This window comes from Bos mutus, chromosome 24, assembly GCF_027580195.1.
Source record: "Bos mutus isolate GX-2022 chromosome 24, NWIPB_WYAK_1.1, whole genome shotgun sequence".
Classification (NCBI taxonomy): Eukaryota; Metazoa; Chordata; class Mammalia; order Artiodactyla; family Bovidae; genus Bos; species Bos mutus.
Window position 1 is genome coordinate 43188638 of NC_091640.1, and position 15774 is coordinate 43204411.

General features: G+C 43.1%; 1 protein-coding gene across 1 annotated transcript; it reads left to right on the top strand.

Annotated features, from left to right (window-relative positions):
- The first annotated feature begins 90 nt into the window (after positions 1–90).
- On the top strand, positions 91–10242 carry PSMG2 (proteasome assembly chaperone 2). The gene is made up of 7 exons (XM_005892361.3): positions 91–249; positions 2822–2993; positions 4776–4834; positions 6095–6213; positions 7503–7676; positions 9030–9150; positions 9939–10242. The coding sequence occupies exons 1-7, from the start codon at positions 193–195 to the stop codon at positions 10029–10031; spliced, it is 795 nt and encodes a 264-aa protein (XP_005892423.1). The 5' UTR covers positions 91–192; the 3' UTR covers positions 10032–10242.
- The last annotated feature ends 5532 nt before the right edge of the window (positions 10243–15774 follow it).

A 15774-nucleotide genomic window follows, 5' to 3' on the forward strand; every position in this document is an offset into this window, starting at 1 on the left:
ACTCCGCGCCGTGCCCGCCAGCCCGTTCCCGCGCGCCGCCCCGGCCGCCACCCCCGCCCGCAGCCCCTCCCGCGCGCCGACCCGGCAGGCAGTGGGACGGGCACCTAAGGACCGCAACCCGGGCCTCGAAGGACCCCAGGAGCCCTCCACCCGCACTTCCGGCCGCCGGCTCTTCGTGCCGCCAGCGAAACCATGTTCGTCCCCTCCGGGGACTCGGTCCCCGACCTCGCGGGGTGCACCCTCCTAATGGTGAGTCGGGGCAGGGGGCCGGCGTCAGAGCGGCCCCCGGACGCGCGCAGTCTGCGGGGCCGGGTCCTGGTGGCTGAGAGCGGAATGTGCGGGGACGTGACCTTGCGCTCCGTTGGTGCCGTGCGGGCCACTCGCTGTACCTTTCTTCCTGGAAAATCTTTTCTCAGCGAGCTGTGTACCGCGCTTAAGCTGGGGAGTGATTGTCATTAGTCAGGAAACTGCAGACGGGCTGGTAAAGACTTGCCGACAGCACGCGGTTCTATCGCGGTTCATTCATTGCCTCAGTGAGCGTTGTGTTGTGTCAGGGTGTAATGGTAAGACCAGGTTCTATGTCTCAAGGAGTTCGCAGTCTAGTTGGGAACACACGTAAAAAAAGTTAGAACGTTGAAAGGGGTACAGAAAGACCCTGGGATTTATTGGGAAGGGGAGGGACACAAAGACCTGTTAAGAAAAGCTTCGTATGTGGAATTAAAAAAAACAACATAGAACAGATTGGATGAAATAGGTGAAAGGGGTCAAAAGTACAAACTTTTAGTCAAAAATAAGTCCTGGAATGTAATTTGCAACGTAGTAACTATAGTTAACACTGTGTTGTATGTTTGAAAGTAACAGTGTAGATCTTAAAAAGTTCTTATCACAAGAAAAAATAATTTTTTGACTGAGTGGTGATGAATGTTAAGTAGACCTGTTGAGGTAATCATATTGCAATGTGTACAGATGTCGAATCACAATGTTGTGCATCAATTTTTAAAAGGACGATGGTAATAGAAAAGTCACTTTTCGACAATTTTCATCATAATGAAAGCAAGAAATATCAGTGGGGACTTCCCTCCTGGTCCAGTAACTAGTACTCTGTGCTTCCACTACAAGGGACATGGGTTTGATCCCTTGTCGAGGAACTAAGGTCCTACTTGTGGCGTGGCTCAAAGCAAAAAAGAAGTATCAGTGAATGATATAAGCAGCTTTGATAGTGTACTGAGGAAGAAAATTTGACTTCATATCAAAGTGTCTCCCTGAAAAATATTCGTTAATCACAAAAGGGAAAAAGTATTTTTGCAGGAGATACCTGGCAGAAAGAAAACATCATAGAGAAAATAATGTCCACAGGTTACTAGCAGTACCCTTGACGGTGAAGAGGGAAGCCATATTGGATTGAAGAAATGGGAGAAGACGTGGAGATGTGTATGTTTGTGCTTTTGTTCCTGAATTCACAGATAAAGTTCCTGCTTGTGTCTTAGTGGACGGACTGTAAGGAATTTGGGCTCTGCAGGGACACTGAGAAGTGACAGCGTGTGAAAAGGGAGTTTTTTTTAGAAGGAAATATTTTAGAGGGTGCGAATAGGCTGATGGGAAGAATCCAGTAGTGAGGAAGAAACGAACGATACCCGAGATTGAGGGTCTAACCAAAGTAGCAGAATCTTCAAAAAAGGGAAAAGGAATTAAAGGAGGGTAACCAGGGGATTGGTACATGAGGGCACAAAGTGGGAGGCTGCTCTGAGGGATCCATAGAGGCCAAAAACGAGCAGTTGCTGGAAGAGTGCAGAGGAGCAGGTATAGTGAAGAGAAACTTGGGAGACAGGATGAAGGACAATTAGTCCTCTCCTGCTGTGGCTGCTGAGGGGAAGGGAAGCAGGTCCCTGGTTTAGGTAACTGGGTGAGTAATTGTTGCTGTTTTCTGAAGTGCAAAGTAGGGAGCGGGTTGGGCAGATGCTTTGTTTGGTACCTGCTGGTTTTGATGTAACAGTGTGGAGATAGCCATTAGGCTGTGGAGTTCAGGTGAGTGGGGTGTAGGTAGAGATACGGTAGTTGGCTATTTGAAGTCATGAAAGAGAGAGTGTGTGTGTGAGAGGGAGAGAGAGAGCGAGCGAGAGTGTGTGTGTGTGTGTGTGTGCCGCATGAAAAGAAGCAGAGCGAGCGAGCGAGAGAGAGAGAGAGAGAGAGTGTGTGTGTGTGTGTGTGTGTGTGTGCCGCATGAAAAGAAGCTCCCTCCAATCTTTAGGCACTAACGAAGCAAATGGAAAGAAGACCCAGGAACTCTGTTGTTCACACCTCACAGCCTCCGCACCTGCTTGCCCACTGCCTGACCTCATCATATCCCAAGTCTTGGTGTGACTGTCTCCCTTACCTCTTTCAGGGCTATAGTTACTGGTCACCTGAAGTGACTGTTTCCTTGACCACCCCTTTTGAACTTGCAGTCACCCACAAACACACACACCCTTACTGACTTAAATGTTTTCTATAGTACTTCCGCTATGTATTTTACTATTTTGTTTGCCACAGCAAACCACCCCCTTACTAGATGGAAACTCCACAAGGGCAGGAACTCTGATCCATTTGTTCACTGCATCCTCAGTGCCCAGAACAGGGGTTGACACATAGCAGGTATTCAGTAAGTATGCAGTCAGTAGTCTCCAGGTGGAGCTAATGAAAAGCTCAGCACCCAGGTGTGATGCACCTGGGCATTGGTATCCAGTACCTCTGCTGTGACTGCCCTCTTCTGTCTAAACTTCTTAAAGTGCTGCTGATTTGGATAACTTAATGAACTTTTTTTTTTTTTTTTTTACTGTTTCAGCCAGCAGTATCTGTTGGAAATGTTGGCCAGCTTGCAATAGATCTGATTATTTCCACACTGAATATGCATAAGATCGGTTACTTCTATACTGACTGTCTTGTGCCAATGGTTGGAAACAATCCATATGCAACTGCAGAAGAGAATTCAGCGGAGCTCAGTATAAATGCTGAAGGTGTGTTATATCCTTCCACAAGGCAGAGTTGTGTCAAGTCACAGCCAGACCCTCCCTGGGTGTCTGTTGGCACCTGGAGTGGCTCTTTAGAATCCATAGCGGTCCCCTCCTCTCCTGCACACACCCTGGATTACAGCCCCCTCGAGAGATGTGCTTGTATTTGTACCCTTGGATAGAATGGTTTTTAACACGGGGTTTCCCCCTCTTATCCTCAGTTTTACTTTCTGTCCTCCTGGCACGTGTAAGTATTGCTCACACTGGGCTCAGGCCTTTGTGTTTAATGTGCAGCGCCCCACGCAGGCTGAAGTCATCTGTCACACAGTGGTAGCGTTCATCGTAATGCACACTGACCCGGCTCAGAGAGGCGAGTCACTTGACTGCAGGAGGCCTAGGCCCTTCCCACACCACCCATCTCCACAGTTCCCTGCTGTGCTGTCAGTTGGGGTTAGTCAGGGCTCACAGCGTACAGACTGACCACTGTGTTCCTCTGGCCTCTGTATTTTCTGAAACTGGACTTAGTATTAAAGCCTTGATTATTTAGAAGCTAAATATTTTTGACCAGAATACGTGAAAGGTGATGTTATATCACACGAGCAAGGCGCTGGGAAACAGGATCTTACCAACAAAACACTCTGGTGGAGAGCAGGAGTGCTGCTGCTGAAGTGAGGCGTCATGGACGTCAACTCAGCCTGCCCACCTCCCTGGTTCCTGAGCTTCCAGCTCCAGCCCACTTTGTCCCAAACACGCCTGGTGGTCAGCACCCTTGCTAATGGTTGCTACACGGTCCCAGTCATCCCACATACACCAGTCCAGTGAGATGATCCCTACAGACGTGTAGAATGGGAGAGACGTGACCCACGACACACAGTGCCCGAGTCTCGGGTTGTCTGTGATGTTTACAGTGACTGAAAGCTTAGCCCTGGCACAGAGGCTTAATCACATGTTCTTGGAGACTGTGTATTTTGTCCTTGGGTCATGTCAGGGCTTCTCATTCTTGGAGGTAAACTTGGGCAGGGCCTCCTAAAGCATCAGTAAAGTGGGCCCCTTGTAGACTCTGGTGAATGCTGTGGATCCTCCTCACAGGATAAATTCACACATATTGACTCACAGAGGTCTTATGTTTTATTTCAGGTCTTTCTGAATCTCCTGAAGAAAATAAATGTAGCTTCTGTGTTTTATCACACAGCTAAATTTGCCTGCATTTTACTCTTCCTTCTAACCCCAATGAGTGTGACTGTTCTCTAGAGAAAAGAGGGAACAATATCAGAAACCAAACCTTGAAAATGGGTCTTGAAAATGAGGTCATTTGTTATAAGGATAGAAATTTCCAGGGGAGTCCTCTAGGTTTACAATCAAAGAAGAGAAATAATTTTTGATAATTTTCTTATAGTTAAATTTCAGCAATGAATCTATTCCATAGAATAAAGCCCATGGGTGAATTCTGAGGTACTTTTAAAGTGTTTTAGCTAAATGATGTAGTACATATGTTCTGTGTTTTAATTGGCAAAAATCTTTAGGGACTTCCTTGATGGTCCAGTGGTAAAGAATCCACCTTCCAATTCAGGGAACACAGATTTCAATCCCTGTTTGGGGAGCTTAAGATCCCACAAGCAGCAGGGCAGTTAGGCCTCTGTGTTGCAACTAAGACTGGATGCAGCCAAATAAATATATTTTTAAAATATTTAAATACAGAATTTTTCCTAGTTCAGTTTTGTTATTAATTTCTCATGTATGACTCCTTAATTTTAACTATCATGTGGTTTCATTCTCTTATACTTGCAGTGTATGCATTGCCTTCAAAGAAACTAGTGGCTCTTCAGTTAAGATCCATTTTTATTAAGGTTAGTATATTGCTTTTGTCTTAAGTTTATTAAAGTACAGTATAATGAGAAAATACCGAGTCATTATTAAGATTCAAAAATCATTTTCTTTCTTTATATTTATACAGTTAAGCAGTCTGAGTTTATAGAGAAATACTCATAAAATTTCAGAGTTGTCACTATTATTTCCTGAATATATTGAAAGGAATTGGGACATATAGCTTGGGCCCTGTATATTCCTGATTCAGGTACCATGGGTGAAAAAATTTAAGCATATGAATATTACAGGTTTATTCTATTTGCATTACATTTCAAACCCGTGGCACCTGCATAAAAATTACGTGTATCTGAAAATAACACTTTTGAATCCCGCTTCTCTCCCCTTCTGCTGTCACCACTCTGGTCCAGCCCGTGTCCTCTCTCATGCCCCTGATTCTGCTTCTGCACCACCCGCCCCACAGGCTGTTCCACCCCAGGTCCTGGAAACCTCAGTCAGATCCTCTTGTAGCTTCCTGTCTCCAAGCAAGTTCATAGCCCTCACCACTGTCTAGCAGGAATGTGTCCACACTGACCTGGCAGCCACTAGACACCTGGAGCTATTTAGATTTTGTTTCATCCATTAAAAGTAGAGTGAAAGGTCCACATCCCAGGTCAGTTGCCTGTTCACCTCTTGCCACACCTGGCTGACCCTCTGTGCCGGTGCACACAGTTTCCTTCTGCCAAACAGTCCAAAGCAGCTGGGTGCCAGCATCACATAACACACGTCTTACAGGAAGGAGAGTCTCCTTCACAACTACAGCACACCACACACCTGGGGGATGAGCATTAGAGAATACTCAGATTTCCCCAGCTGCTCCCCACACACCCATCAGTTCTGCATCCAGGCAAAGTTCAAGTATTGCCTCGGCTGTCACACCTTTTTAGCTGGTGTTCAGCATGGAGCTGACTTCCTCCTGTGATTCACAACACGGACTGTGCTGAGGGACCCAGACAGGCATTCTGCCTTCTGGCTTACCTAACCCAGAATTTTCTGGGGCAGAATTTTCTGCCCCAAATTCTGCCCCTGATCAGATTTGGGGCAGAAAATTATAGTCATTGTTCCTCATGTTTCACCTTCAGTGCAAGGACAATAAGTGGATCTGAAACTAACTATAAGTTTAGCATACATAAACTGTTAATAGTATCATCACAAAGACTGATGAAATACTATGTAGGCTACTCTTGTTACAATCTGAGATCTAACTTTGTATTTTCATTGTACTCTTTCCATGGTATACAAAGTATAAATCAAAGTCATTCTGTGAAAAACTGCTTTCCTGGGTGAAATGCAGCGGCTGCGCCAAAGTGGTGGTTCTTTCTAGCAGCCACTCGTATCACCGTAATGACCTCCAGCTGCGCAGGTAGGTCTGTGTCTCTGGACAAGTATTTTTGTTAAGATGTGTACCGTTATTAGGATGATTTCTTTACTAAAAGGTTAAAACAAAAGTTTAACGCCATCCTTTCCGTTTCTCCCTGGAATTTAGAAAGAAGGAGGTAAAGATTGTGGGGAGGCGATGGCACCCCACTCCAGTACTCTTGCCTAGAAAACCCCATGGACGGAGGAGCCTGGAAGGCTGCAGTCCATGGGGTCACGAAGAGTCAGACACGACTGAGCGACTTTACTTTCACTTTTCATTTTCATGCATTGGAGAAGGAAATGGCAACCCACTCCAGTGTTCTTGCCTGGAGGGTCCCGGGGACGGCGGAGCCTGGTGGGCTACCATCAATGGGGTCGCACAGAATCGGACACGACTGAAGCGACTTAGCAGCAGCAGCAGGGGGAGTAGCGTTGGGGGCCCTTGGTGTTCCCAGGGCCGCAGCACTGGGGTCTAGGGTAGCAATGGGGTGCTTCAGGGGCTGCGCTCTGCTGTGTGTATCTCTGGGACTGTGCTCTGCTGTGTGTGTCATGAGCCCACAGCACCTCAGGGCTCAGCTGATGGAGAGAAAGGAGAAAGAGTACCTGAAGTTTATCAGTTGATTCAAAGACTGGATCAGTGTTTCTATTTATTTCCATGTATTCAACCATTTGTATCTGCAGAACTCCAGCTGCCTTTAAGTACAATTTCCAGGCATGTCAGATTGAATTCTTAAATAAAAGATAACGTATTCAAGAGTTAGAAATCCATAATATTTATTGCATTGTCATTTGTACACCTGTAAAATCATGAAGAAGAAATATCAGCGAAGAGTAACCTCTCAAAACGAGTTAATTTCTGAGACTGTCACAGTAGACCACATTTCTGAGGCCCTTGTAAGAGGCCTTGTCGGGGTGTGGCCGTGGGGTCTTCATGCCGGCCTTGCCTTCGGTTGTTTACCTGTCCCCAGCACAGTCTCCTAAGTATGTGACTAGCAAGTCAGAGCAATCACTTTACATTACTCTTCCATAAACTGTCAGAACTTGCATTTTGCCTTCTGCAACAAAATATATGGAAAACAAGGTAATTTTTGCTGAAAGAACTCTTGTCTTAATGTTCTTATTTGTGAGTGTTTAGTTAGTGAGAAGGCAATGGCAACCCACTCCAGTATTCTTGCCTGGAAAATCCCATGGATGGAGGAACCTGGTAGGCTGCAGCCCATGGGGTCGCACAGAGTCGGACACAACTGAAGTGACTTAGCAGCAGCAGTTAATGATATGATTGTTTCTTTCCAGTACCCCCTTCAGGTACCTTCTTACACCTTCCATGCAAAAAAGTGTTCAGAATAAAATACAGAGCCTCAACTGGGAAGAAATGGAAAAAACCCCATGCATTCCTGAAATAGACGATTCTGAGTTTTGTGTCCGTGTCCCTGGAGGAGGGATCACAAAGCTGCTCTATGACGAAGGGTGAGTGTGTCTGCCTGTGTCTTTGCTCCCCACATGATTTCAGGATGAAATCAAAATGAAATCAGGATACCTGGGAGTGTTTGGATTGCTTGCTGGAACTCTGAAAATGCCCTTATTAAATAGGTGCTGTGTTACTTTCAAGGGAAAGACTGAAATGTGGTTATAGAATTGGTTCCTGAGAAGCCATATTTAATGCTTCATTGTGTGTAGCATGTTAGGGGTCCTAACACTTATTCTCTGCCTATAGTCAGTTCTTTATGTGGTGGTGGTGGTGGTGGTGAGATGTACATAACATTAAATAAACCATTTTTAAGCGTACAATTAAGTGACATTAGGTACATTCACAGTGTTGTATACCCATCAGCACCATCCACCTTCAGGATTTTGATTCTAAATAGACCTGCACTCATTAAGTAATAACTCCTTTCTTATACCTGAAGAACCATCATTTCCTCCAACATTTCTTTTGCCTAGTCTGTCTCCGGTCTTTCCTCTCTGGCTTACACCCACAGTATATTATTTCACCTCCTCTCACACCACAGCTGCGAAGCCCCAGCCAGCTAGTCACTCCCACCTGCTCTGCAGACCACCAGCTTTGAACTGTTCTCTTGCTCTGTTCAGGCCCCGTCATCTGTGCCTACACTGCTGTCAGGTCATAGACTGCGGAGCTGAAATAACAGGAATGTGTTTGCTCACAGTTCAGGGGGCTGAACCGAGTTCAGGCGCTGACACGGCTGGAGAGGAGGCAGCACTGAACCAGAGGGGCGGCAGCCGCGGAAGAGGACCGGTGGGCTGCCTGAGCCTCTCAGCCCTGAGCACACAAGCGCAGGGTGAAACCACGAGGCCAGAGAGCAGTCCCTGGGCGGCTTTGTGACTTTGCTCACAAAGTTAGCGGCACTAGAGAAAGTGCTGAGAGAAACACACTCCTCATGGAACATTTGGAAAATATAGAACCGTCCAAACAAACAATATTTAAAATACTCAGCTATGTCAACCAAAAGTAACTACCATGACTAGTTTTTTGGTCTGCTTTCTTCCCATCGTCTTTAAAATATAGTTGAAGTAAATACTTACAGCTGCAGGATATTGCAGCTGTAGAGTTTATGCTGTTTAAAGATATTTCTCACAAAACTGACGTTCTTTTGGTTTTCTCACATAAATCTTGCTGTGAGGCAGGAAGGTGCATGTGCCCAGGGTGAGTGTTACATGGCTCCCAGTTCCGTTTCTACACGTAGAACGTGTGGCATCTCCTCGCATACGATCTGGCTGATCATCTCTATAGGAACACAGGCACAGTGGAACTGCTGTTGGGAAGCAAAAAGAATACCTGATTGTTCTTTTCGTTTGTTGCAGCTGTTCTAAAGAAATCCCAATCGCGATTCTGCTGAAGTTCGTTTCAGAAGGAGACAACATCCCAGATGCTCTGGGTCTGGTTGAATATCTTAATGAATGGCTTCAGATAATCAAACCACATGTAAGTTTTACTAAAGCTTAAGCCTGATTGTTCGTTAGGTATTCATAAACTTGCATTTTTACATACTATATAAGTAGACCAAGTAAGTGAAAGTTATGTTAAATATAGACATCTTTATATAAAACTTACATTGAACTTTTGAAAAGAAAGCAGCTAACCATTAAGACTGATTTTTTTAAAAAAGGAAGCTCTTAAGTACTTCACTGTGTTCATTGTTAGTGTTGCATTAATTATAGCAACTTGTTTATAAGGATAAACAAGTCCTCTTTGGAATCCAGGATTGTTTTTTCTTTTTTAAGTAAAACGTACAGTTATGGGAGCAATACCGCAGCTATTGGACATGCATTATAATTAAAATACATTCCCTATTACAAAATAAGAGCATTACACCAGGGAAATCAGTTAGCCTTTTGGCATAACAGAAGTAAACGAAGCCTGCTTTATATAGCAGGTGACTGTCTTTTTAATTCATGCCTTTTCACTGAACAAACTGATGCAAATCATGCAACACTTATTTTTTTTCTTAACCCCTATTTCTTTTGAATTTGATTTTGCTCCGTGGACTCCATTCACAGTCATTCTGGTATATCTTTATGATTTGGAATTTGAGGGAATTTATCTTCAGCTGTTATAAAGACAGAAATTTATTACTACTTTGTTTTTTCCTTACAATAAAAGCTAGAAGTGTCAAAACCAAAAGGAACAAACAAGAGAGTTCTGTAGTGTGTGTTAAAGGGAGAGGGAGCAGTAAAGCTGAAGGACTCAGATACTCTGTTCTTCACTTGCAGTGTGAGGACCCCACAGCATCTTCCCTGCCCTGGAAAATGCCGAGTTCCTGGAGGTTACTCTTCGGCAGTGGTCTTCCCCCTGCGCTCTTCTGATCTGTTTCAGTTTTATACCTTACTTCCCAAGATGCTTACTACCAACACAACTGGTAAACAACTGTATAAAAAGAATGTATTAGGAAATCTTTATTTTCCACAGAAAAATCTCCAGGAAAAATGGATTAACACAAGGTTGTTTTTACCATGTTTTCCATCATCTACAACAAATGTAAAGTTTGTGCAATAAATTGTTTTCTAAGTAATTTTGTCTAAAATGTGTTCTTTTATGTGTTTTTTTTTACTCAGACTTCTATATAAGTTTCCTATGTCTGCTGTAACAAATGACCATAAACTGGGTTACTTAAGACAAAATAAGTCTATTACCTTAAAATTGTGGACATCAGAAGTCCAGAATAGGTCTCCCTGGGCCAGTCACGGTGCTGGCAGGACTGCGTTTCCTCAGGAGGGTCTTAGAGAGAATTGTTTCCAGCTCCTAGAAGTTGCCGTGTTCTTTGGCTCATGGCTTCTTCCTCCATCCAGAATAGTTGCCCCATCTCAAAGACTTTTAGTATGAAAGAAAAGGTTTTCATTTTTGCATGCCTAATACATACCAGTCCCTTTTTACCTGCTATTTTGTCAAATTACCTCTGTGCCTTGGCTTTCTAATCTGTAAAACAAGGGCTTATGATGCTAAGGGGCCCACCCTACTCCATATTGTTTAGTCACTCAGTCGTGTCTGACTCTTGCAACCCCATGGACTGTATAGCCTGCCAGGTTCCTCTGTCCATGGGGCTTCCCAGGCAAGAATACTGGAGTGGGTTGCCATTTCCTGCCATCCAGGGGATCTTCCCAACCCAGGGATCAAATCCAAGTCTCTAAGGTTGCTGCACTGCAGGCAGATTCTTTACTGCTGAGCCACCAGGAAAGCCCCATCCTACTCCACAGCATTCAGTAAATGATTTATTTCTGATAAATTACTCTGGGTTCTATAGTCTGATATGTTTCCCTTTTGGAAACTACTATAGGTTAGGGTAGGGAAAGGATATTCCACACAAATGATAACTGAAAAAGAGCAGGGGTGGCTACACTATTATCAGACAAAACAGACTTTTAAGTCAAAAACTCAACTAGAGAAAAGGACATTTTGTAAGATAAAAGGGTCAATACACAAGATATAACAATTATTAATATATAGGCTCCTAACATCAGAGCACCCAAATATATAAAGCAAACCCTGGCAAAATTGAAGAGAGAAATAGACCATGACACATTCAATAACCCGTTTTCAGTAATGGGTAGAACAACCAGATACAAGACCAGTAAGGAAACAGGACTTGAAAACACTAGATCGATTGGACCTAACACATGCAGAACATTCCACACAAAAGCACAGAACACACGTTCTTCTCAAGTGTACATGGAACGTCCTCCATGATAGATCACATATTAGGCCACAAAAAAGAAAGTTAACAAATTAAACCACTCTGAAATCATACCAAGTATCTTTTCTGACTAATATGGAATGAAACGATTAAATCAATAGCTGTAAAATTAAAAAAGATTCACAAGAGCAAATTAACACATTTTTGAACAACCAGTGAGTCAAAGAACACAAGTGAAACTAGTAAATATCTTCATACAAATGAAAATGAAAGCACAATATACACACATTTGTGGGATGCAGTAGTAAGAAAGAAGTTTACAATAGTAAACAATGACATTAAAATAGAAGAAATTTCTCAAATCAACAATCTCACTTTATACTTTGAGGAAGAACTTTAACCAAAGTTAGTAGAAAGAAGGAAACAACAAACATTAGAGAAGAAGAATAGAAAAAAGTCAATGAAAGTAAGAGTTGGTTTTTTTGAAAAGACCAACAAAATTGATAAATCCTTAGCTAGATTAAGAAAGAAAAATCAGAAATGAAAAAGATTATAACTGATGGACTTCCTTAGTGGTGCAGTGGTTAAGAATCTGCTAAAGCAGGGGACATGGGTTTGATCCCTGGTCTGGGAAGATTCCATATGCTATCAAGCAAGTAAGTCTGTGAGCCACAAGTTCAGTTCAGTTCAGTACAGTCGCTCAGTCGTGTCCAACTCTTTGCAACCCCATGAATTGCAGCACGCCAGGCCTCCCTGTCCATCATCAACTCCCGGAGTTCACTCAGACTCACGTCCATCGAGTCAGTGATGCCATCCAGCCATCTCATCCTCTGTTGTCCCCTTCTCCTCCTGCCCCCAATCCCTCCCAACATCAGAGTCTTTTCCAATGAGTCAACTCTTCGTATGAGGTGGCCAAAGTACTGGAGTTTCAGCTTTAGCATCATTCCAAAGAAATCCCAGGGCTGATCTTCAGAATGGACTGGTTGGATCTCCTTGCAGTCCAAGGGACTCTCAAGAGTCTTCTCTAACACCACAGTTCAAAAGCATCAATTCTTCGGCGCTCAGCTTTCTTCACAGTCCAACTCTCACATCCATACATGACCACAGGAAAAACCATAGCCTTGACTAGACGGACCTTTGTTGGCAAAGTAATGTCTCTGCTTTTCAATATGCTATCTAGGTTGGTCATTACTAAAGTCCAAGTGCTCCAGAGTCCTCGAGCCACCATTACTGAGCCTGCACACCCATGCTCCCCAACAAGAAGCCTCCGCAATAAGAAGCCAGCACACCACAACTAGCAAGTAGCCCCTGTTCACCACGACTAGAGAAAGCCTGTGTGCAGCAACGAAGACAGTGCCATCAAAAATAATACATAAAAAATTAAATGAGTTTTTTAAAAATTGTTTTTAAACCCGTAAAACAAGTTTTGGCGAAGAAAGTGGAATCCTTTTACAGTTTGCGGGAAAGTAAAACGGTGCAGCCACTATAGAAAATAGTATGGAGGGTTCTAAATATATTAAAAGTAGAACTACCATTTGATCTAGCAATCCTACTTCTTGGCACATATCTAAAAGAATTAAAAACAGGATCTCAAAGAGATGTTTGTATACCCATATTCATTGCAGCATTACTCACAATAGCCAAGATGTGGAAGCAACCTCTGTCAGTTCAGTTCAGTCGCTCAGTCGTGTCCAACTCTTCACAACCCCATGAATCGCAGCACGCCAGGCCTCCTTGTCTATCACCAACTCCCGGAGTTCACCCAAACTCATGTCCATCAAGTCGGTGATGCCATCCAGCCATCTCCTCCTCTGTTGTCCCCTTCTCCTCCTGCCCCCAATCCCTCCCAGCATCAGAGTCTTTTCCAATGAGTCAACTCTTCGCATGAGGTGGCCTAAGTACTGGAGTTTCAGCTTCAGCATCATTCCTTCCAAAGAACACCCAGGACTGATCTCCTTTAGGATGGACTGGTTGGATCTCCTTGCAGTCCAAGGGACTCTCAAGAGTCTTCTCCAACTCTTCAAAAGCATCAATTCTTCGGCGCTCAGCTTTCTTCACAGTCCAACTCTCGCATCCATGCATGACCACTGGAAAAACCATAGCCTTGACTAGACAGACCTTTGTTGGCAAAGTAATGTCTTTCCTTTTGAATATGCTATCTAGGTTGGTCATAACTTTCCTTCCAAGGAGTAAGAGTCTTTTAATTTCATGGCTGCAATCACCATCTACAGTGATTTTGGAGCCCAAAAAAATAAAGTCTGACACTGTTTCCACTGTTTCCCCATCTATTTCCCATGAAGTGATGGGACCAGATGCTATGATCTTCGTTTTCTGAATGTTGAGCTTTAAGCCAACTTTTTCACTCTCCTCTTTCACTTTTATCAAGAGGCTTTTTAGTTCCTCTTCACTTTCAGCCATAAGGGTGGTGTCATCTGCATATCTGAGGTTATTGATATTTCTCCCCGCAATCTTGATTCCAGCTTGTGCTTCTTCCAGTCCAGCGTTTCTCATGATCTGCTCTGCATATAAGTTAAATAAGCAGGGTGACAATATACAGCCTTGACATACTCCTTTTCCTATTTGGAAGCAACCTAGATGCCCATAGATAGATGAATGTATAAAGAAAACATCTCTCCATACAATGGGATATTATTCAGCCATAAAAAGGAGTCTTGTCATACACTACAACATGGACAAACCTTGAGGACATGATGCTAAGTGAAATAAGCCTGTCATAAAAAGAAAAATACTGCATGATTCCACTTATATGAAGTATCTAAAGTAATCAGACTCACAGAAACAGAAAGAAGACAAAGGTTGTCAGGGTGTGGGAAGGGGTAATAGGGAGTTTTTCAGGGGGTACTGAGTGATTGATAAAAGCCCCCCTCCCACTTGCTTCCAGGATCTTGAGTCAGACCTACAGTGTTCATCCATGCATTAACATGAACATATATTCCTGACACTGAGAACAGGAGAGAATAAGTGGCTGTGGATTCATAGAAATCCTCCAGAGGTTTGGGTTTCCCCACACCAAATGCTGGCATTTGAGAATCTTTATTTCAGCTCACAGGCCAAGGGGCCCAGCTCTTATATGGGTTATACTACTAATAAGGGAAGACTGTTGACTGTTCTTCACTACAACTATTGTTTACTATTTTTTTATTGCAATTAACATACTGGTTTAGCTACACTTTGCACAAAACATACTTTTGCCCAATGTGAGAAGGACGTTTAGATCATGTCTGTGGTAAAATGCTTTGAGTTCTAAACAACCACAGGGTGGAAGCACACAATCCACAAATAACTTCCTACATATGATTTCTTGAGTTATTTCAGTTATACAGCTTGGCAGATTATCAGCATCCAATTTTCATATTTTCCAATATACATTTCTTACAGAATAAGCTCTTACCTAAGTAACAGTCAAACAAAAACTGAGTAGGTTAATAATAATAATCGAAGCAAGATCCTTTTCACTGAACAAAAACACTTTTTCTACCTAACTTTTAATAGGCTTTTAATTTTTATTGCTAAGTAGAATATTTTTCCTAATTGTAAATTCAATGCATGCATATTATAAAATATTAGGTAATACAAAAGAGCATAAGGAAAAATAAATATCATCCAAAATCTTTGCAGCCAAAATAAAAAACAGCCTTCTAGTGTGATTCAACCCAAATATTTTGTCATTATGTATATAAATGTATAAACATTTTAAATGACATTATATTGATGTAGAATGTTGCATCGTTTTTAAAAATTATTTACTTGTGAAAGTGATGAATACACTTTCACTGTAAAAAAATTTGAACAGGATTTCCCTGGAGGAATAGTGAATAAGAATCCACCTGCCAAAGCAGAGGACAAGGGTTCAATCCCTCCTCCGGGAAGATTCCACATAGAATGGAGCAACTAGGCCCCTGTGCCACAACTATTGAGCCTGCACACCCAGGAGTCCACACACCGCAACTACTGAAACCCCTTTGCCTATAACCCGTGCTTTGCCAGAGAAGCCTGTGCACCACAACAAAGGGAAGCCCCTGCTGGCCGAAACTAGGGAAAGCCCACGTGCAGCAACGAAAGCCCAATGCAACCAAAAAATTCAAACAACACAAATGTGAAGTACTCTGTCAGCTTCTTCCTGCCATGCCCACCCCACACTGCCCTGTAGAGACCATCATTTCCACCTTGTCGCACCCCCTCAGACCTTCCTGTGCAATCCCGTGATGCAAGAATTCAGCGTGTATAACTTTCTATTAAAACATCCAGTAGAGGGAACTGTTTCTCTTTTAATATGTATGTTATATTACTTTTTTCTTTGCAAAATCAATGTGTCTTTAAGAAAAAATCTGTGTCTAGGATGTGATTTACACAATGCAGAATGTATAAGAATTTATAAACATCTTTACTTCTACTGA